General features: G+C 38.3%; 2 protein-coding genes across 3 annotated transcripts in view; one reads left to right on the top strand and one right to left on the bottom strand.

Moving 5' to 3' along the window:
- Nucleotides 1-1,741: 1,741 nt before the first annotated feature.
- tmem167a (transmembrane protein 167A) lies at nt 1,742-12,751 on the bottom strand. The gene is made up of 4 exons (XM_003216281.4): nt 12,622-12,751; nt 8,026-8,135; nt 7,015-7,049; nt 1,742-2,535 (listed from the first exon to the last, which is right to left on the bottom strand). Exons 1-4 carry the CDS (start codon nt 12,622-12,624, stop codon nt 2,465-2,467), a joined length of 219 nt encoding a protein of 72 aa, XP_003216329.1. The 5' UTR covers nt 12,625-12,751; the 3' UTR covers nt 1,742-2,464.
- Nucleotides 12,752-12,765: 14 nt separating this feature from the next.
- xrcc4 (X-ray repair cross complementing 4) overlaps nt 12,766-24,157 on the top strand; it is a 153,378-nt gene continuing 141,986 nt past the window's right edge. The window contains exons 1-2 of one of the 2 annotated variants that reach the window (XM_008103006.3): nt 12,766-12,887; nt 21,063-21,215. In XM_008103006.3, the coding sequence (XP_008101213.2) occupies nt 21,077-21,215 (139 nt within the window). In that variant the 5' untranslated portion in view covers nt 12,766-12,887; nt 21,063-21,076. The remainder of the gene's footprint in view (nt 12,888-21,062; nt 21,216-24,157) is intronic. The other variant, XM_008103005.3, reaches the window with a different exon arrangement.

Here is a 24,157-nt window from a genome sequence, read left to right as displayed (position 1 = left end):
TTATTATAGGAAGATTTGGAAACAAAGAGGCATTGAGTGCCGAACACCAAGCTGTAATATGCCCTGGCTTTGTTGCAATTTTTGTCTTTCCATCCTTGTTCATAAACTGGGGCTGGCATGATTTTCAGTAGTTACAAAGCCTAAACTGGACTTTTCAATCTGGCACTGCCGCATTTGAAGGGTTTGATGCACCAGAGATCATCGCATCGGGAAATGACCACTGCAGCACTCTTTTGGTCATGGGGCATATTGAGAGAAGCAGCTGCCTGTTCTCAGTGTACCTCATGACTGTGAGATCAGTACAGATATAATTTCGCAGTGCTCCAATCTGCTTCACCTGACAGCCTTCGGTTGGGCACTGCTAGGTTGAACAGGTAGGTTTGGAGGGGCTGGCATTGTCAGGCATAATTTAAAAACAAACAATCCCTGTATCACTGTAGTTACATTTAACAACACAGAATCTTAAGCTGAATATTATGAGCTACATAATTAACATGGTTTAAAAATAAAACAGGACACGTATATTGTCTGATATTTTAAAATATTGTAGACAGAGAAACAATATGAATTAAAATACTTTAAAAGATAGTAACTTTAACTCAATTTTAAATGTATTTTTCATAAAATGTTTTAATTTCTAATTTGCAATTAAATGCCTGATTTTAGAAATAAAATGGAAACTCTTAAAATTTAGCCTTCTAAAAACATGTATGATTTGTTGCTGTGTGCCTTCAAGTTGTTTCTGATTTACAGTGACCCTACCACAGGGGTTTCTTAGCAAGATTTGCTCAGAGTGTTTGCCATTGTCTTCCTGTGAAACTGAGAGAGAGTATGTGACTTGTCCCAGTTCACCCAGTGGGTTTTTTTTTGCCTCAGCAAGAATTTGTTCTCCAGAGTTATAGTCTAACACTTGAACTATGACATCACGCTGGCTCTCAATATGATATAATGTAAATTAAAAATTTCTTTTGCATTTTATTGGTGATGAACTGAAACGATGTATACACAAAATTCTCAGCTCCACTTGTGGTCAGGTCCTTAAGAACTCAACACACCACAAATTGTGATGTGCATATTGTATCTTCTTTGCAATCCTGTTTTGAGAAAACAGCATCCAAAATTATGCCATGCCACGCTGCTTGCAAAGAATATGTATCCACTGGCTGCTGACATCTCCTTCACTTCCATGAATAAATTTCCATTTTAACTGTGTGAAAATTGTCTGCTCAACATTCTCCAAAATACGTGCCAAACTGCATAGCTTTACAATTCAGCATTCAGCAACATTTGTTAAACCACACTGTTTAATTCTAAATTGTCTCATTCTTACACAGATTAATTCTGAAAAATGTAACACCATCTTCTGGATAGAAAAATCTATGAAAATATTTTTGAGTAATAAACAATATATTTGGGGATCATAAGTTGTTTTTCTTTTAAATTAAGCTTAAAAGTCCCACAAACACTATTACTAATATGCTAGTATCTAACTAGGCAAAATAATGATCACAATAGATCATTAAATTTAATTAACAGAATGCAAATAAGTTTTTTTTTTAAAAGGTTTTGCCTTTTGTGCTATAGAAGCTGACAGCTAAAGTCTAGACAAAGAATTTAGGAAAGGCAGATTTCAATGTGGAAGTTTAACTCCACATTCTAATAGATGAAGGAATATATGTCTCAAGAATTCATCCAGGTTCCAGATCTTAATTGAGTACACAAAATTAGCAATACAGAGCACTGCTATGTAAATTGTTTATTAAAATTCAGGTTCAAATTAAACCAAACACTTTGAGAAATATTGACTTTTAACACAATAAGTGTTTACTTGATGAAATCATAATGCAGAATAATTTTTGTTTTCTTTCATGGACTTATAAACTTAAGAGATTCTCCATCAGTAAAATACAGCTTTATTCATTAGAAAGTATCTAATAAGTCTCAGCTGAAATCCTCTGAGTTCTGACTCTGCCTGCATACTTTCTGACTTTTCCTGTTTCTCAGACCATCACTATATATTTTAACCATAAAAAGAAATCTGATCAGAGTGATGACATTTTTTTCCTGTTTGTCTCCATCTGTTTGCTTTTCAAAAAATAAAAAATGGTTAAGCCTTTGAAATAATAGGTTTTTTTAAAAAGAGTATGGGTTCAAACATCAAATTCAGTTCTCAGAGAAATATTATGACTTTAGTTGTACATCTTAACGTTTCTCAAAAGAAATTCAGAATACACTTCACATTAGGCACAATCCAATAATTTAACAGTGTCAATTAATAACTGCGTTTTCATAACTTAACAAATCACCACCCTCTCACTAAAAATATTGAAACAAATTGTCAAAAGCTTGGCTTGACTATTAGACAGAGCAATGGATGTGCAGAAAGTATTTTCTTCTTTTCTGTTTTCCGAAGTCTTTTATTACATGGCAGTTTCACAGCAATATATTCCTGATGTGTTCCAGCTTATTGGACAAACAGAATACTGAAGGCCATCGCAATACAGCACACAGCAACATAAGGACTCTTTCGTTCACCTAGAAGAAAAAACAAAATTTGATGGCTAACTCTCACACACAAGCAATCCTGGGATCTTTTATGCTTCAAACTTTGCCAAGTAGTCAAACAGCATAAAGAGGAAGATGTTACGACAGGTGGATTGATTCAATCAGAGAAGTCACAGCCATGACTTTGTAAGTCCTGATCAGAACAGTGGGTAACTGTACTGTATATTTTGGGAGTCGCTGATAGGGCTGTCATAAGTTAAAGTCAACTTGATGGGTTTATGTGCAATGGTTCCGTGGAAAAGTGGTTTTAAGTAACTATATGTTTTAGCTGACTAATGTATTTTATGTGTTGTATTTTATGAATAGTTGTTAATGGTTTTAAATGTGTTGCTGTTTTACTGATCTGTTTGGCATTCAATTTTGCCGGTTGTTGTAAGCCACCCTGAGTCGCCTCGGGTGAGAAGGGCGGGGTAGAAATGTTGTAAATAAAGAAATAAATAAATAAATGACAAAAGAACTACAGTAGTACAAAACAATGAAATTAGTAAGAGAAAATGAAAATGACAGTGGACAGGTTCAGGCAATTTTCTTTCCCTTTAGTATTCACATTCACAGAAAAAGTGCAGAATGTCTATTTCTACATACAGTTGGTCTTCCATATCCAGATTCTACCATCCATGGTAAGAATATCACTTTCCCAGCCACCCTTATGGACAATTTCAGATTTAGGGGTATTATGGATTTCCGAAAAAAGGTATGCTTAACATCACAGAGTATATATTTCTAAATGTTCTACTGACTAAAATTGGAAATCCTTCCCATTGACCACTGAAGCTATAGAGTGTTTCCATCTTGTGTTCCCCCCTTTAAAATCTCTATGAAACTGCTGGGGAAGAACATAAATGAGATTTGGGTTAGGGTGCCATCAGTATGCTGAAGACAGCTGACTCCATGATCAATGTGATTAAGGCCCCATTTACACTGACCATATAATCCAGTTTTTGAATGCAGATTATCTGATTTAAACTGGATTATCTGAGTCTACACTGCCATTAAAACCAGTTTAAAGCAGGTAAACAGCATTTTGAAACTGGATTCTGGAAACAGTAGATGTGGCCATAGATATAATACTCTTATCTCAGGATTTTGCAGTTACTCTTTCGTTTCCTAGTAGTCTACATCATTATCCTACTTCTCAGTCTGTTGAACAGAAACAAGAGAGGCCATAATCTCTCTGTCTTTGCAAAAGGGGGAATATTTTAACCCAGAAGATTGCCAAAGTAGAAGGGTTAAACACCTACACCCAGGGTATTTCATTTTATCAGTCTAAAATGAAGAGTTTTGGGTTCCTAATAATCAAAACAAAAAGTAATCACTTCTCAAAAACTAGGTTTTTTTTTTAGTTTGAATGAAATCTAGGAGAAGTTTGCATGGCTTTACCATGATTACAACAAGTTACAAATTAGTTACTGTCTGGACTTCACTGCTTCTAACTACTTGGCTTTTTTTCAATAGAACAAACACAAATCTTTTTTTCAATAGAACAAACTCCCTCCCCAGGGAGATCAGATCAGCCCCCTCCCTCTTGAGCTTCCGCAAGAAAGTGAAGACATGGCTCTTCGACCAAGCTTTTGAAAACCTGGTGCAGCAATAGACATGAAAAGCTCGGAATCTGACCAATAGAACGGCCCGGACCTTGCTCTTGGATCACGTGATGCTGATGGCTTTAAGTGTGTTTTATTGTAAATTAATGTGTATTTTAATAATAAATTAAAATAAATAAATAAATCTGCATCAATGTAGAATTTAGCTTTCCTTTTGTCTTGAAATAGCCTTTTTGTACATTGGCACCCTTTACACAGAAAATTTGCCTATTTGTTGAGTAGTGCAAACAGACATTTAATATAAACAAAAAAGAAGTGCACATATGAAAACTGTAAAACTGTAGGTGGTGTACTTCCTCAACATTAATTCTAAGCAGATGTAGAATTTCAGACATTAATTCACACAGCTATTTGCAGTTTAATTAAATGTGTGCCAGATGATGACAATGTCTTGTAATGTAATTGTGGTGGCCCTTCTTATGGGAAAAGTCAGTGAACTGTTTCTTGCTGTGGAAAGATTTCTTAGTCAGTGTTGGGCAACCAGATTTGCTTGAAAGAATACTGGCATGCATAATCACTTGAACACATCACCACTTCAAAAGCTTTAGAAATTTTTATTTATTTTTATTACATAGTGAAGGTATTAGAACCTTTCTTCAATTGATTAATTACCATATAAAGTTTTAAATGTTACCAAATGAATTTACCCACCACTTATTCCCTATATTATTTATCAAATACCTGTGACATTTTACCACTTTAGAGACTGTCACTGCATATTTATTGAAAGTATTAGATGAGCAATTCATACTCATTAATGCAGGGAGAAGGTTGTATTTATGTTTCACTCATTGTCCATTTTTTTTTTCAAGAATATAGTGCTAGATCAACATGTTTTTGATCCAGTAATATTGATTTTGTAGTTTACTTCACTGCAATTACACTCCCTTACTGGAGTCAGGGAACTGTTTAGATGTATGGCTTGTTTTCATTCTTCCCAATCTTTTCTATCAATGCTGAACTGCCTAGAGAGTGTTTTCTGAACGCCTTAGTATCACTGGAGTTTGGTTCCATAATTGTCTGTGGATACCAGAATCCATGGATATTCAATTCCCATTACATATAATTGAATATCCCTTATATAAAATGGCAACATCAAGGTTTGCTTTTTTGGAATTAAAAAAAAACCAATTTTCAAGCTTTGGGTTGTAGAATCCATGAAACAGAGGGCCAATTGTATGTACGAGGGTTATCCAGAAAGTACATTACATTTTGGAATTAAAAATGAACAAAGTATAGGAGAAAACATTTACCATATGCAGTTGAAAGCCACACTCAAATACCACATATCACGTAGTCGCCATTCAAATCTAGGCACTTACCATAGCGATGAAGGAGCTTTGCAACTCCTTCCCCACTAAATTCTGTTGCTTGCTTCCTCAACCACTTGTTTCCAACAATGGGGGCATGGCTGGCAACGCAGCATTTTGGCGACGCTGCACAGCTGCGGAAAGAGGTGACTGGCTGGTTGAGGACAAGCGGCAGAATTTAGTGGGGAAGGAGTTGCAAAGCTCCTTCATCACTACGGTAAGTGCCTAAATTTGAATGGCGACTATGTGAAATATCGTATTTGGGTGTGGCTTTCAACTACATATGGTAAATGTTTTCTCCTGTACTTTGTTCATTTTTAATTCCAAAACGTAATGTACTTTCTGGATAGCCCTCGTAGAAACAGACTCATGGAGGTCCAAATAACAACAACATTGGTATCTTTGTAATGTTATTTCGGCCATTTTATAAGCCGTAAGTTATTTTTTAAAGTATATATAAATGGTTTTTAACATGTTTCAGCTTATTGACTGATTTAATACATTTTCATTATATTCAGATTATTTTATGGTTTTAATCTGAAATTCTTTTAAATTGTTCAGATGGTTCTTAGTATCCATTAATCTGAGATCTCACAGACATGGAACACAAATATTTCAACCGATCATTTTTTAAGTCAGGGCAGCATAGTTGGGTAGGTATGTATGTTTGAGGATTTCTATCTAGAGCAATGTACTGATGGAGTTTTCATGAACATTTATCAGCATAGCACAGTTTTGTCCATATTAGTAACCACAGATTAGGATGGTTCAAAGCAAAGTGACAGAAAAGAGTTCCATAACACCAAATATTTGGAAATGTCAACATTATCATCATTATCATCATCATTATTAATTTTATTTATACCCTGCCTTTCTCCCTGAGAAGACTCAAGGTGGCTAACAGACAGAGACTTTAATCAATTTAAAACAAAGCAAATACAAAAATTAAAAAAAAACCAATTAGACAGCACTGTATTGCAGAATATTGGTCTCTCTTAGGAGGGGGTTTCATAGTCTAGGAGCACCCACCGAAAAGGCCCGCTTCTCACCAAACATGTTTGAACATGTTAACATTTTAAAGGCATATAAAGATTCAAGTTACGCAGATATCATCACCACCATCATTATTTGTTTATTTAGCACCATTGCTGTATGTGATGTTGCTTAATAAGTAAAAAGCAACAACAGTGTCCTAGCCTCAGGTTTACACTCTAATTAAGACAGTGGTTCTCTACCTGTGGGTCCCCAGGTGTTTTGGCCTACAACTCCCAGAAATCTCAACCAGTTTACCAGCTGTTAGGATTTCTGGGAGTTGAAGGCCAAAACATCTGGGGACCCACAGGTTGAGAACTACTGAATTAAGACATGACACAAAAAGAAAAAGAGATGGCAGTGTGGAAGAGGATTAAGTTCAGCAGATATTGTCTCTTATTTTCTCCCTCTGAGGTCACAGTAGTGGCAGTTAGGATGGTTGGAGAACATTTCATCTGCTAACACCTATGTCCAGACATTAAACAATGAACACACATACTTACCAATTCTGGCACACTTCCAGAATATGCCCAATAATCTGAAAGCATATTAAGAGGAATTAGAAAAAAATGTTGTCATAATGAGATACCATTTACAGGGGACTTTCTCTGCTGTGGCATCCTTGCAATGGATGTGTCTACTCTTAAGGGGCCTGACTTGGCATTCCAGTGCCAAGTGAAAACATAACTTAAAGCTGTGGAGTTTAACTAAATCAATCCAAATCTGCATATGAACAAGCTGTTAAAATACCTCAAAACATTTCAAATAGCGTTAACAATTTTTTAAAAAAACTTGTAAGATTGCTTCATATGTTTTAGTATATTTAAATGACTCTTTTTAAAGATTATTTTAAACTGTGAAAATGTATTGCACCCCACTCTGGGATCTTTGAATTCGTTGAGGGCTGAAATATCTTAATTAAAAATATGAGTACGGTCTAAAATCCTGTGACTTGTGGAATTTTTAAAAAACCTTATTTGAGAAAGATCCCTCGTGATATCAGAAATGGATTCTAAGTCCCCTTTACCATGCAATTTATTTGGAATTATTTTTATTTAAAGTCCATTCTCCCAATATCCCGAGTAGATTGGATTTGATTTCTACCAATGACTATGGTACGTGCAGGGCTTGACGATTCCAAGGCCGGAGTTAAAATTGCTGCAAGAAACAGTAACAACCTTAGGTATGCAGATGATACCACTCTGATGGCCAAAGGTGAGGAAGAGCTGAGGAACCTTATCACCAAGGTGAAAGAAGACAGTGCAAAAGCTGGGTTGCAGTTAAGCAGCAAGAAAACCAAGATCATGCAACAAGCTTTTCATCTTGTGGCAATGAATTCCATAGTTTTAATGTATGTTAATAAATGAATTCTTACTAGAAAAGTCAGCTTTCACAAACTAGCAATGTATAGTATAAAAATCTTTATATCAGTGATTATATTTGAAAAAAACAACATAATAAACAAGCAGCTACATCTACTTCTCTTTCTACAGCATTTCAAGACATTCACATACCCAGTCTGGTTGTTATCCAATAATTTGGGAGCCAAGGATCTTATGTAGGCACAGGTACATATAAGTAGCAAGATTACGGTCAGTAGACTTTGAAAGTTGAAGATCGCAGACTAAAAGAAAAAGAGCAATACAAAAAAGGGGTCATGGTCCAGCCTTTATAACTTATTTTATAATTTTAGAATCACTATTGAATCTTTGATGTCTATAAAATCAGGAACTATTCTAATGCATCATTTACTCCTGAAATCTCCCAAAACATGGATCATCTTGAAACAGATACTAAAAGGCTGTGACTTTTTCAAAAGACAGTTTCCAATAAAGCTGCTCTTATTAGCACTCTATAAACCTAAAACTTGATAAATGAATATATTTTGGGGTTGTTGTGCGTTTTCCAGTCTGTATGGCCCTGTTCTAGAAGTATTCTCTCCTGACGTCTTGCCCACATCTATGGCAGGCATCCTCCAATACCTCACAACCTCTGAGGATACCTGCCATAGATGTAGTCGAAACGTCAGGAGAAAATACTTCTGGAACATGGCCATAAAGCCTGGAAAACACACAATAACCCTGTGATTCCATCCGTTTTTTTTGTGTCAGGGGCAACTTGAGAAACTGCAAGTCACTTCTGGTGTGAGAGAATTGGCCGTCTGCAAGGACGTTGCCCAGGGGGCGCTCAGATGTTTTGATGTTTTTACCATCCTTGTGGGAGGCTTCTCTCATGTCCCCACATGGAGCTGGAGCTGATAGAGGGAGCTCATCCGTGCTCTACCCGGGTTGGATTTGAACCTGGCAGCCTTCAGGTCAGCAACCCAACCTTCAAGTCACAAGGCTTTAACCACTGCACAACCAGGGGCTCCATTCTGGCCATGAAAGCCTTCGACAACACATTGAATTTTTTTTCCTGAAGCTATTGATTAGATTACATCACAAAAGCAACAACACTCTATGATAAAAAGGTAATGACATTTTTCCAGATATAATTTTTATGGGTCCAGGAACACTTTAGATTTAGTGAATCTCCTTGACATGTTATTCTCCCTTGGGTATACCCTCACAGCGAAGGGCAAATTGACATAACAGGAGAAAGGTCGAAACTTTTGATGACCATCCAAATTCAGAGGCCTATTTTTTCCATATCACATCCTTCTGAACGGATTTTGTTTTTAGACTTGAATCAAATTATCTCCAAGATATCTCATTATGTATATGCAAATATTTCAAAATTTGAACTACAGAACACTTCTGGTACCAAACATTTCAGATACTTAACCTGTGCCTGTATCTGTAAATACATACACAATGAGATATTTGGGAGATGGTTGAAATAAAAAAAAAATGCATTTATGCATATTTGGTGTATACCTTATACACACACCTTGAAGTTAATATTCTACACAATACTTTAATAATTTTGTGCATCTTAGCCACTCATGTGGACAATTTTGGATTGTGGTGTATTTTGGATTTCCAAATAAGAGATGCCCAACCTCTAATAGTAAGACTTCAGAATTTCCCAGCCTGCATGGCCACTGGATTCCAGCAGTAAATGAGTATTGGTTGGTCTTTCACATCTTCGGATTCTGCACCCATGGATTCAACTATCAATGGTTTGAATAAAAAAAAAACCCAAAAAGCAAACCTTGATTTTGCCATTTTATATAAAGGGCACTATTTTACTATGTCATTATATATAATGGGATTTGGAGGACCAAACCCCGGTGAATACTAAGGACCCACTGTATGTACATAATGAAGAACATGAGTGGTGCAGTGCATTGAACACAGGATTAAATGCCTGCAGGTTAGGATTCAAATCGTCACTCAGTTCTGTAAACTTCCTGGGTGACCTTTGACAAGCTGCATTCACTAAGTCTCAGAGGAAGCAGGTAGGAAGCAGCCAAGCTTGGAAGCTGCAAGGTTATTAAATGCTAATCAAGGTGATCAATTACAATATTCACATTTTCCTCAAACAGACAAGAGTTCTTTCTCCCACTGTGAACATTGCACAGATATATAAACCCCACTTGCCTAGTTTCCAACAAGCCTCACAACCTCTGAGGATGCCTGCCATAGATGTGGGTGAAACATCAGGAGAGAATGCTTCTGCAACATGGCCATAAATTCTGGAAAACTCACAGCAACCCACTGATTCCAGCCATGAAAGCCTTCGACATCACATCTCACAGGAAAGCTAAGTGAAGTCCACTTCTTAACAAATCTTTCCAGGAAACCCGTGATAGGTTCACCACAAGTCTGAAATAACTTGAAGGTAACCAACAACAAAATGAGATATCCTGGAGAGGGGATCCTAGTGTCAACACATTTGTTTATGTACACCTTTTACACATCACCTGGAAGTAATTTTATACATAATATTTAAAAAATGACTTTGTGTATGGAACAAGGTTTGTGTGGATTAAAGCACCAGAAAATAAAAGTGTAACTATGCCATCCATTCCTCTGGACAATTTTGGATTTGGGGGTATTTCAGGATTCCAGGAAAGGGATGCCACACTTTTTCAGGTGGTATTTGTTTTTGTACCTTACTGGAATGAAAATGTAAGTTGTGATCATTCTTCGCCCTTCAATATCCTGCTTTGCTTTCATGGAGCTCTATTTGCACAACACATACTTCAATGTGGGTATGGGAAAGCAGGGAAGGGCAGGTAAACCTCCAGATGACTCTCTGGGTGCATCTTCTACACCAGGCATAGGCAAACTTCAGGTGTTTTGGACTTCAACTCCCACAATTCCTAACAGCTACAGTTCAAAACACTGTGATGATCTCTAAGCCTCAATGCAACTGATGTCCAGGCTACCTGATGGAGTAGATTTTCTCATGTCGGTCTGTCTGAGCTTTTGAATCAAAGAATTCAACCATGTTAAAGTGCATCCAGTCCACCCCATTTTGCCATGCAGGAAGACACAATCCAAGCCCTACTGACAGATCCTGCCTCTATTTAGAAACCCATCAAGATGGAGACTCCACCACTCTTAAAAGGTAACATAGTCCATTGCTGCTCAAACCAGCAGGAAGTTGGTCCTAATGTTTAAGTGGAATCTCTTTTCCTGGAGTTTGAATACATTACTCAGTCTCCTTGGGCATATCTATACCGACCACTTATGTGGTTCCAGGGCAGCATGACACAAACGTGTCCCACAATGAGCCTTAAGGGCACTAAACCAGAATAAGCAAAGTAAGGGGATACAGTAGTCTCACTGATCCAACATAAACAGGCTGACAGAACTTTGGATAAGCGAAAATGTTGAATAAGGAAGGATTAAGGAAATGTCTATTAAATGTCAAATTACATTATAATTTTACAAATTAAGCACCAAAGCACCATATTTTACAACAAATCGACAGAAAAAGCAGTTTAATACATGGTAACGTTGTGTAGTGATTACTGTATTTATGAATTTAGCACCAAAACATCACAATGTACTGAAAAAATTGACTACAAAAACACTGAGTACTAAAAGGCAGACTGCGTTGGATAAGTGAGACTCTACTGTATTCTGAAATAGAGCCCATAATGAGGATCAAGCAATCCTAAGTGTAAACCACATTGCATGGTGAAGTTGGAGCTGAAGTCCAAAACATCTGGAGGACTGAAGTTTGCCCATGCCTAGTCTACACTATAGAATACAGTTTGCCACCACTTTAACTGCCATAAGGTAAAGGTTTCCCCTGACGTTAAGTCCAGACATGTCTGACTCTGGGGGTTGGTGCTCATCTCAATTTCTAAGCCGAAGAGCCGGCGTTGTCCGTAGACACCTCCAAGATCATGTGGCCGGCATGACTGCATGGAGTGCCGTTACTTTCCTGCCGGAGCGGTGCCTATTGATCTACTCACATTGGCATGTTTTCGAACTGCTAGGTTGGCAGAAGCTGGAGCAACAGCTCACTCCGCTCCAGGGATTTGAACCTGGGACCTTTTGGTCTGCAAGTTCAGCAGCTCAGTGCTTTTACACACTTCGCCACCGGGGCTCCTCAAGGCTATTTTTTTTTCGTGTCAGGAGCAGCCGGAGTTGCTTCTGGAGTGAGAGAATTGGCCGTCTGCAAGGACGTTGCCCAGGGGACGCGCGGATATTTTTGGTTTTACCATCCTTGTGGGAGGCTTCTCTCATATCCCCGCATGGAGCTGATAGAGGGAGCTCATCCACACTCTCCCCGGGTGGAATTCGAACCTCACAGCTTTCAGGTCAGCAGCCCAACCTTCAAATCACGAGGCCTTTATCTCCTTGGCCATCGGAAGCTCCCCTCAAGGCTATGGCATCCTGGGAGCTGTAGTATAACGAGTCACTAAGTAACGCCAAAGGCCTTGTAAAACTACCGGGCCTCAAGATTCCATAGCATTGAGCCATGGCAGTTAAAAGAGTGGCAAAGTGCATTCTACAGTGTAGGCCCCTTTTGAGGAAGGCAAGGAGTTAAATGAGAGGACCCAAGAGCTCCTTCCTTCCTGCGCGGAGCCCAATCCTTCTCTAAAGCCAGGCCTCGGAAAGGCAGAAGCGAAGGCAACCCGTACCTACAAAACAAACACCACAGACGCCCTCTTCCCTCCCGCATTGCTCTCTCTCGCGCCCCTCGCTTACCATGGTTACGCGCCGCCGCGAGCCACATCAGACATCCGGCAGCCAAGGGGCGGGGCACGGAAGACACGGGGTAGTTCGGCTCGCCTGCTGATTGGTCGAAGGAAACGGCAGCCCCCGATTGGCGCCAGCGAAGATGATACCGGCGCTCTGATTGGAGGGAATCAAGAACGTAGGCGGGACTGCTCTGAGGACTCGAAGGAGGCGGGAAGAGAAAAGACATGTAGTTTTTAAAGAAGCCGGAAGTGGAACTTTCAGTACAGTGAGAGGTAGGAGAGGGGGAAGTTGTGTGTTTTTGCTGGTGGGGTTCCCCCTCCTTTTGCCATTTTAATGAAGGGAAGACTAAAAGGCAAGAGATTTCTTGTCAAGGAGAAGGAACGACTATTTAAAGTCAAATCAAGTCAACTTTATACCTGTGTTGTCGAAGGCTTTCATGGCTGGAATCACTGGGTTGCTGTGAGTTTCCCGGGCAGTATGGCCATGTTCTAGAAGCATTTTCTCCTGACGTTTCGCCCACATCTATGGCAGGCATCCTCAGGGATTGTGAGGTCTAATGGAAACTGGACAATTTTAACAGAAAGGAGGAAAGCATGAAAATGAACAAAATCTGGCTACCAATATTTAAAAACTCTAAAATCAGGGCAGTAAATAAAGAGCAACATTCAGAAGACGGGCATTCCAGATAGGTAACCTCCCAACAAAGGATTCCCCCAGGCAGGAAGAAACCAGACCTTGAAGTAGCAATTCAGTGCAAATCCAACAGACCTTACAACCTCGGAGGATGGCTGCCCTAAATGTGGGTGAAACATCAGGAGAGAATGTTTTTAAGTTTTGTATAATGGTTTTTACTAAGTATTGTTAATTGATTTAAATGTGTTGCTTGATTTTATTGAATTTTGTTCTGGGCATTGAATTTTGCCAATTTCTGTAAGCCTCCTTGAGTCCCCATGGGTGAGAAAGGTGGGGTAGAAATGTTGTAAATAAATAAATTCTGGAACATGACCATACAGCCCGGAAAACTCACAGCAACCCAGTGATTCCAGTCATGAAAGCCTTCAACAACACATTTATTTATACCATTTTGTCATTTTGTTCTATGTGAAGAAAGACGGATAGGTGGGGGAGGGAGTTAACATTAACTGAGGCTTTTCAAAGCTAAGCCTTCCTCATTTCTCTTTTATCATCTGTTTTGAGATTGGAAAAGTTACTTTCTTGGATTGCCAACTCCTAGAGTGTATCTACACAGCAGGTGTAATGTAGTTTGACACCACATTAACTGCTAGGGCTCAGTGCTATGGAATCCTGGGAGTTGTAGTTTTACAGTCTAGCCTTCTCTGCCAAAGAATGATGGTGCCTCACCAAACTCCAGGATTCCATAACATTGAGCCAGGGCAGGATTTGTAGTTTGGAGTCAAACTGAATTAATTCTACAAGATACACCCTTATTCTCTTTGGAGGCCAAAGAAATAAAATTCTATAGGTTATGCCATAGTTTTGTTCTGCAGTGGTGGACCAGAAGTGTTTGGATTTTAGAACACCTGCATTTGCGTATATGTGCATAATAAGGTATTTCGGGTAATGGGACCCAAGTAAACACTGAATTCATTTATGTTTCATATACACCTCAGCGACATCACCTCACGGTAATTTATACACCGCTTCATCTCTCCTGAAGGAGACTCAAAGTGGCTTACATTAAAAGTATGACCACATAATTTAAAATATACAAATAAGCAAGCATTAAAACAGAATTAAACATAACAGTATTTAAAAATCTTGCCTCCCACTGCCCAGTAAGTTAATTGTGTTTTGTTCCAGAAAAGTTTCTAGACACTTTGCTGGTAGATCCAAGTGTTTGCTACACAGTTCTCACAGTCTGTGTCCATACGGTTTGCTAGTTTTGCCCCAGAAGAAATAGCAGCCATCCACAGCATACAATTGTAAAAACATTAAGCATCATTTTGCTCATCCAGATTATTCCCAGACCACTAAACTTGGACTCCTGATTAATTGGGGCAACTTCTCTCCTTCACTGTGTTCACATAAACTAATCAAATCATGTTAAACACTCCAAAACTTGTCCAGAACTTCTGATTTTTGCAAGTCTTCATATATGCTTTGATGGCTCATTACAGCCTGTTGATTGCTTTCTGACCCTTTAGTTGCTCATCCTGAAGGAATTTCTGAACAGGAGATTTGTATTTTTCCCCCACCCAGGCCAACATATGGTAAATGTTTGCTTTTGTTATCAGTTTAGGGAAGATATTCTTGCGTCTACCAATCTAAAACCTATTTCCCCTGAGCACAGCACAGAAATCAAATGATAGGTGTCTGACAGGGCATCCTTTGTGGACTACTTTGTCTGTTTATTTACCTTATTGGCTTAATACATTGAAATCCTGCACATATTCCAGAAATGTTTAGATAGTGTCCATCTGTTACTTTTTACAGCCACAGGAATCTAGGAGGTAATTCATATCATCCAACAGTTCACAAATTGAAACTGGATGTAGCCAAGCAACATCACAGTGTGGCCAGAATGTCAAATGTCATGGTATTCATGAGGAAGAACAAACAAGCTAGAAGAGGCTATAGCAGTTTGCTTTTCTCTGAGCCTATTGGGAAAAGCAGGATTTTACCCCCCCCCCCTCCCCAAATGAAAGTGGGAAAACCATTAATACAAAAATAAATAAATTAAAAAAAACACACACACACACCCTTCCAAGAGAGCACCTCTCTAGGGCTGGATTTACACTGCCCTATATCCCAGGATCTGTTCCCAGATTATCTGATTATCCCAGATTATCTGGCAGTGTAGACTCATATAATGCAGTTCAAATCTGATAACCAGGGATCAGATCCTCTAGATCAGGGGTCCTCAAACTTTTAAAGCAGAGGGCCGGTTCACAATCCTTCAGACTGTGGAGGGGCCGAATTATCATTTGGAGGAAAAAAAACCCGAACAAATTCATATGCATACTGCACATGTCTTATTTGTAGTGCAAAACAACAACAACAATGAAAACAATTGTAACCAACATAAACCTATCAGGATTTCAATGGGAAGTGTGGGCCTGCTTCTGGCCAATGAGATAGTCAAGTTAATTAGGATTGTTGTTGTTGTGTGCCTTCAAGTCATTTCAGACTTTGGGCGAGCCTAAGTCTAAAATTATTTATTTATTTATTTATTCATTTACTACATTTATTTATTACATTTATATCCTGCCCTTCTCACCCTGAAGGGGACCCAGAGCAGCTGTATGTACATACAATATATTATATTATTAGCATAGCAAAATATTAGCATTATATATTACTATATTGAACTATACCACTATACTGTAATATTATATGTAATATATATCATATAGTTATTATTTTATGGTATTATTAGTATTATATTGTACAACATTATAATAGTATTATCAATATTTTATGTATATACAATATATTATATTATTTAAAATGATATAAAAATATTATATTAAACTGAGGGCGGGGGCCAGGTAAATGACCTTGGAGGGCCGCATCCGGCCCCCGGGCCTTAGTTTGGGGACCCCTGCTCTAGATCCTCCACTTGATCTTAAGGTCAAATTTCAATACTCATTGTGGAGGATGTCTAAATGCCTAATCTTTTCTTTAGGAATCTCTCGGTTCTCCAGTGAATTTCTATAAACGTCTGCTAACCTAGGTCCTTTTACATTGCCATATACTCCAGATTATCAAAGCAGATAATCCACATTATCTGCTTTGAACTGAATTATCTGAGTCTACACTGCCCTATAATCCAGTTCACATCAGAAAATATGGATTTTATATAGCAGTGTAGAAGAGGCCCTAGAGATTTCAAGAGAATATACTAATTAAATCCATGAATAATCAAATCCGTAAAGGTGAAATCCACAGTATGGAGAACCACCTGAAAACTGTTTTTGGACTTCGAACTCAATAAACTGACGACAAGGGGAAAGTGGGAAGAGAAGAGAGAAACTAGGCCATTTTCAAAGCAGCTGAAAAAAGTAAAAGAAGATTAATCTTGCCTGTTTCTGCCAAATCAGAACAGTTGGAGCATATGTTAGTTATAGATGAGAAGAAGTAACTCATAATTACCCACTGACTGTTGTGGCTAAAAGGAAATTGGATCCTGATATGTAGCTTAAGGTGTGGGGTATTATTCGTATTTTCTTATACAGTGGTTGAAGAACCTTTCTAACATACTGTAACTTCTGGCATCATCCCAATCTCCATTGTGTTTTATAATGTTTTATAATAGTTGTGATTGAATATGAAGGGATTCTTATTCATGGGAAAAAGATGGGGTATAAATAAAACAACTCTTTTATTTTTGCAAAATAAGTTTGTGATTTGGTTTGTTACTTCTTAACTGTATGTTTCTGTCATTAAGTGATTACTTTCCTTTTCTAAGAACAGCAACAACTTTCTTCATTGCATTCATTGGTTCCAGGTCTTCTGAGATGCATGAAGGTGATAGACCTGAGATTAGTGTGCTAATTCCTGCTTTGCTTCTGTTTTCATTTCATTTCCTTCATATTGCAAGAGTTATAATCAAATTAAGTTTGCAAACAGAAGCGAGTTTGAAAGTTTAATGACAACTAGTTAAAATGTTCCAGGAATCCTGTGCGGATAAAGGCCAAATTAAATCCCATCCAAAACACAGAAAAATACAGGTGGCAGGAAACTAGTTATGAATCCTAGAGAAGTGTTGGCTTAAGTTGCCTTCAGTAGATCCAAATATTTTTTGCTATGAAACAGACCAGAGAATTGAGATTTATTTTCTTTCTCTTTGGGGAAAAATGTTCTATAATTATCATAAATGTGTGTAAAAGTATTACTTCAGGTCCATTATCTAATCTCAAAAATGAAAAATTGCACTTCCTCTATTGGAGGGGAAAAAAAACCAAATGATCTGAAAATATGGAATTTAGACTTCCTCTGAGACATCTTCCTCTACTGTAAAATACATTTGTATGAACTTTACCAAAATCTCTATAATCAAAACACTGGTTGCAGTCCTAGCAATTTTTAAGCATAGCCCTTCAACCATGCTAATTTGAAGTGATAGCAATTTGTACGGAAGACCTGGAACCAAACGTAAGTAGATGCCAAGGGCTCATTGTATTAGGGACAGAAAGTACTATACCCTGATTCAAAATGCAATAGATTTATTGGCATAGTTTTGTTGCAGCTATTTTTCTCCCTTAAATAAAACACTGCCCTCTATATGGCAGATATTTGAAACCCAAGGGCATAGTTTGCGACTCTTTACGTGACAGTGTGCTAAAATGCCTACCTTATAGGTCTAATTATGTGTGAATTTTTCAAGCAAAATTAATGACCCATCAGCTCAGATAGATGTTTAAAATGTTACCTCATAATTGGCATTTCTCCTGGTCCTCTGTCAAGTATTGTGTTTGTTTCCTGGCATTCTGGAGCACACAGAAGCCATTAGTTGCTCTGGCACGCAAGATAGGCAGTGCTGATGCAAGTGCACATCTTGATCCTCACACTGACATGATTTTTGCTACATGTTAAGGCTGGTTAGAACCCATGTGTCATGTGAACAGAATTGGTCCATAAATGCTGCTATAATATCTCCCCCCTCCCCTTTAAATCTGCATGTTCCAAAAACGTAATGGCTGAGATTTGCAACACCTGCTGCTGAAACCTTTCTCACCCAGGCACTCTTAAAAGTCAGCCGTGGAAGCCAAAAATGAAAAGCCAAACTTGAAATATCAATGATACTCTGTGGAGCAGTGAATAAAATCTAAGACTTGGCTTCTGTATTGTGCCTGAGTGCTATCCAAAGCAGCATACAAAATCATTTTGTTAAATAGTTTTTAAACAACTGTCTTGTTTATTCATCAAGGCTGTGAGCTGTCATTGTTGAAAGAGCAGACTCCAAGTAATTACATGCCAGCCAACAGCTGATTCTTCCCCAGAAGGAAGCATTGCCTAATAAAGATCATAGATGCCAAACACCAAAGACACAAAGTACTAAAGATGAGCAACTCAATCGTCAACTGTCTGATGTTCTCAGTACAGCCAGTGATGTACAAATTTGAGGTGGAACTTAGTTCGTTCCACCTGCAATTCAATCTTTGTTCTTTAGGAATTATATGGTGAGGTGTTGATATGTAATATGACTCTTTGTGCCCTTGGGAGCAAAGCACTGACTCTTCTATTGCTATAATCAATCAGCTTTCCTAAAGCTTTTCTTTGTATTAATCAAGGAACAGTGAGACTGAGTGGTTTAATTTTGCAACATAGCTAATGTATTAAGACTCACAGAAGCAGCATTATTAAATCTTTAAAGGCATACCAGGGCATTCCCCTTTGACTACTTCATATATGTTCATTATAGGATTAAAAAAACAATTTCACTATATTCAAAATGAAGTGGTGCTAGCAAATACTTGACTTTACCAATATGTTTTAATTAAATAATGATAACATTGATAATATTGTGCAAGAAAAATCCTCACGGTCATCATCCAACCAGCTTCCATATCAGATGCTTTCAAAGGCTTTGTTTGAAATCTTGTAATGCATTTAAAATATTTTCTTAAAATAAATTAAATTTAAGCAAATTTAGTGTGATGTTTATTTAAAGGCCTTTAGAGGAATTCACAATATGCATTTGGATGTAAACTGTGGGTGGTTTTGAAATGTATTTCTTCCTGGCTCAAACACAGAGGTCAAAAATGATGCTTTTGCCCTGTAATTTTTCAGCAGAATTTGAAAAAGTGATTTGACATTGAATGATAAAGTATGTGACACATGTATTTCTGTAGAGTTCTTCAAATACCTCAAATGTAGGGATAAATTTGTGATTTTGGTTGTGGGAAGCTTGTATCTCTGTCTTTCTCAAGCCCGCTGTTGCATTATATTGTATTAGGCTTTTCTAAACACCTTTAGACCTTCTGCATATCAATGATATCAACATGTTTCAGGGCTGAGAAGTCTTCCTGCTCTAAGTTATTGAGTCATCTAGGCTAAACCACAGGAGGCTCAAAAGCTACCAGCATTTTGTGCAAGTTGAGACTTCCGCTATAACGACCTTATCAGATGGAGGAGCGCCCCCTGTGCCATTTCGCCAGCAAGTGTGGTGAAATGGTAGGCGCGAGGAGCAACGCTTCTCCTATCACACGGGGAGGAAGCATTGGCTAAACAGGGCAGAAGTGTGCTGGCTGCACTGGAGGCTCCCGTGTTTGGGGGGAGGCATCAAAGGACACTTCCACCTCGGTTGGGGGCTGGGTCTTTGCTGGAAGCCACACGACATTGTATGATGGCTGGCAAGAAGTTCCGTCCCCAAAGGAGGCTCGAAGTGTCCCAGGACGCTTGTTTTGGTAAGTGTGATGAAGTGGTAAATCAGAGTATTTTTGCTCTTAATGGTTGCGTTGTTAGTGAAAATACCTAATTTCCAGATGCCTTGAGCCTTAGAATGCTCTGATGATGATACCCTTGAACCATGTGATAGAGCTAAAATGGACTGGTGCGGCAAATACTTGCTTGTTTTCTGATGTTCTTGCCAAAATTCCTCCCCTCTCAATCTTCCACTTTACTTTGGTAAATTTTAAGATAATCTTATTTATTACACAAATAATATGTAATTATAAAAACATTTTTAAATCTTTGCCTTGATTATTTCAGGAATTCATTCACGATCCAGGGTTAAATGTTATTTTCATTTTTAGTTTGAATTTCTTTTTCCAGTTGCAAATGTGATTTCTGATTCATGGGCTAAATCCAGTTATTAGCACAAATTGAAATTTGACCAATGGAAAGGATGAGACTGTTAATTTCAACAATTATAAAAGTTAAATTCAATGGGTCTGTTATATTTGGAACTAATAACAGGATCTAGCCTTATTCTTTCAGCATTATTTTAAATGAATTGTTCCCTACCTCTTCAAATGTGTTTTATAGTGCAGCTGTTTTATAACATTTTCAGCAGAACTTCACTGTCTTTTAAGAGGGAAAATCTTTTTGGATCCAGATCCAGCCATGCATGTGAGCAGTTTGTATATTGCAAATGTTTACTTTGGAGAAGTACAGATTATGAATCAGTGCTTTTTCTTACCTCCTTTGGTAATTCAAGAAAATTATGTTTATATTTTTTTCTTTCAGTTTCTATCAGTTTTGTGTAACTTTTTCTTTTTGAATATAAAACACAACATGCTGTTTTAGATTATAAAGGAGATGCAGATTTTGTTTAGTATATCAGCTATGAAAGTTATGTGGGAAAATAAAGTTTTCAAGTTATTTTGTCTCATTTTAAAATACAGGTTTCATATCTATATTAATTTATGGAATTGTGCAGTTCTGTAGCTTGCCAATGTCATATTTCAAATGTTAATCTTTTTGTTTGAACTTGGAATATATTAAATAGTTTTCTCCCTATCCCCATTTGTTTTTCATAACAGCTGACTAGAATGTAATGGAGAAGAAAGTGAGAAGAATCTATCCTCTTTCAGAACCAGGCACCACCTATTTTCTGCAAATAGTGTGGGAGAAAGATCTGGGCACCGGCTTCGATGTTATACTCACTGATGGCCAATCAGCTTGGTCTGGGAGAGGTGATTTCCATTTATTACTATGTGCTTATTTCAAGAATTTCTACCCAACTTTTTGTAGTTTATGTAGACAATGATATATACAAATTAACACTCTTAGATCTTTCCTTAATGTTCTGGATGGAGTTACATTTCCCCCTGAAAAATTGTGCTCACAGCTTGGGAGTGTTCCCGGATTCATCCCTTCAAATGTCAGCTCAGATAGATGCGATAGTCAGGAGTGCTTACAATAAGTATTGGTTATAACCGTTAAAGCCCTACATGGTTTGGATTTAGGTTAACCTACAAGATCACCTCCTTCCTTATAATCTGCCCTGGACCCCTAGGTCCTCTGAGGGATGTTTATTCCAAGCAGACAGAACCTGATTGGCAACTATAATCCAGAGGATCTTTTCATCAGCCACCAAGACTGTAGAATGACCTGCCAGAAGAGATTCAACAAGTAAATGAGCTGTCAGCATTCAAGACAAAACTGAAAACCTATCTCTTCCGGCAGGCCTACCCAGTCACTTTTATATGGTGAATTTTAAATTTACATTCTATTTGTATTTAATATATGTATTTGTATTGTATTTTAATTCTTCCACTGGGTGTGTGTGTGTGTATTTATATATATACTAGCTGTGCCTGGCCACGCGTTGCTGTGGCGTTGTCTGGTGGTGGTGGTGAGAACTTGTTGAGGTAGTGGTGGTTTTGAATGTCTGTTGTATGGTTGTCTTTATGTTTAGTATGCATTTGGTTGTTTGTGTACTGTGAAAGTGATGAGGGTAGAGGGGGTCTATGTCCCTGTGTAGTATTGTATAGTATTTATACATTGTCCATGTGTTGTGAATGCTTGGATTGTGTCCTGCTGCATAGTAGAAAGGGTTGGGCTGGATGGCCCTTAGGGGTCTCTCCAAACTCTTGGATTCTATGCTTCTATTATTATTATTATTATTATTATTATTATTAATATTATCATCATCATCATCATTATTATGTAGAGGCTGGATGGACTGCTTGGATTGTGTCCTCCTGCATGGTAGAAGGAAGTTGATCTGGATGATCCTTAGGGGTCACTCCAAACCTTAGGATTGTATGATGATGTTATTATTATTAGTATTAGTATTGAGAGGCTGGGTGGCCATCTGTTGGGAGTGCTTGACTTGTATCTTCCAATGGCAGAGTTGGGTTGGACTGGATGGCCTTTAGGGGGTCTCTCCTAACTGTCTGATTCTGTGATTCGATTTGTATTATTATTGTGCAGATCTTGGATGGCCATCTGTCAGGAGTGCTTGGTTTGTGTTGTCCTGTATGGTAGAAGGAAGTTGAACTGGATGATCCTTAGGGGTGTCTCCTAACATTATGATTGTATATTATTATTATTATTATTATTATTATTATTATTATTATTATTATTATTGAGAGGCTGGGTGGCCATCTGTTGGGTGTGCTTGGATTGTGTCCTCCATGGCAGAATTGGGTTAGACTGGATTACCACAGTAATTATTTCATATTACAGTAGAATCTCACTTATCCAAAATTCGCTTATCCAGTGTTCTAGATTATCCAACGCAGTCTGCCTACTAAATGTTATGTTGGATAAGTGAGAATCTACTGTATATTTATAAGCTTATATTATCTGCTTAGAACTGGATTATATGAGGCCCCTTCTTCACAGCTGTATAAAATGCACACTGAAGTGGATTATATGGCAGTGTGGAGTCAAGATAATCCAGTGCCAAGCAGATAATATAAGATTATAAATGGCTGTGTGGAAGGGCCTTGAGTCTACACTGCCATATAATCCAGTGCAAATTAGATAATCTGTGGAAGAGGCCTAAGTGAGGCCTAACTGTGCCTGTCCCCTGGGCTGAGTAGGTTGCTAGGAGACCAAGTGGGCGGAACTTAGCCTTGTAACTGGCAGCAATTGGATAAAAACAATTATTCCTCTCTCTCTAATTAGGAGTTTATTTTTCTTTTCTTTTTGTTGTATCAACCTAGAGCTGTGGATGATGGGTTGTGTTGTCAAATTTCGAGGTTGGGGGGCCTGTAGTTTTGTTGTTTTGTCCTCTGCCCTGATGCCATCACTCTTTTATATATATACTAGCTGTGCCCGGCCACGCGTTGCTGTGGCGAAGTCTGGTGGTATGGGAAATAAAGTATTGAGGAATTGGTGGTAGTTAAGGTAAAGGGTAAACGTTTTCTCCTGACATTAAGCCCAGTCATGTCTGATTCTGGGGGTTGGTGCTCATCTCCATTTCTAATCCGAAAAGCCGGCGTTGTCCGTAGACTCCTCCAAGGTCATGTGGGATGACTGCATGGAGTGGCGTTACCTTCCCGCCGGAGCAGTAACTATTGATGCACTCACATTTGCATGTTTTTGAACTTCTGGGTTGGCAGAAGCTGGGGCTAACAGTGGGGGCTCTCTCCGCTCCCCCAATTCAAACCTGCGGCCTTTCGGTCCAGAAGTTCAGCAGCTCAGCGCTTTAACACGCTGCGCCATCAGGGGATATTATTTCCTAAAGGTTGTGAATATACAATTATTTCTGATTAGTTTTTTTTGTCTGTTGGAGGCAAGTATGAATGCTGCAATTAGGAAAAATGATTAGGATGTAATGGCCTTGCAGCTTTAAAGCCTGGCTGTTTCCTCCCTGAGTGAATTTTTTGTTGGGAGGCGTTAGCTGGCCCTGATTGTTTCCTGTCTGGAATTCCCTTGTTTTCAGAGTGGTGTTCTTTGCGATATTTTATCTGCTTCTACTGTCTGTGGCCCTGAGAAAACAGAGGATTTGCCAGACTTTGATGATGGGAATACTTTGTTGGGAGGTGTTAGCTGGCCCTGATTGTTTCCTGTGTGGAATTCCCCTGTTTATTTACTGTCCTGGTTTTAGAGATTATATTGTTCTGCATTATTCTATCCCAGTAATGATTTCATATTAAAGTAGAATCTCACTTATTCAACATTC

Source organism: Anolis carolinensis, chromosome 2 (genome assembly GCF_035594765.1).
Source record: "Anolis carolinensis isolate JA03-04 chromosome 2, rAnoCar3.1.pri, whole genome shotgun sequence".
NCBI classification, from domain to species: Eukaryota; Metazoa; Chordata; class Lepidosauria; order Squamata; family Dactyloidae; genus Anolis; species Anolis carolinensis.
The sequence above is the reverse complement of the archived record's forward strand: the minus strand, read 5'-3'. Positions and strand labels throughout refer to the sequence as shown.

What these genes read in the sequence shown, in the direction of transcription:
- tmem167a (XM_003216281.4), bottom strand. An exon ending in TTGGATAACAACCAGACTGG is followed by an intron (nt 7,050 to 8,025) that starts GTATGTGAATGT and finishes ATATGCTTTCAG; the next exon opens with ATTATTGGGCATATTCTGGA. An exon ending in CTGGAAGTGTGCCAGAATTG is followed by an intron (nt 2,536 to 7,014) that starts GTAAGTATGTGT and finishes TTTTTCTTCTAG; the next exon opens with GTGAACGAAAGAGTCCTTAT.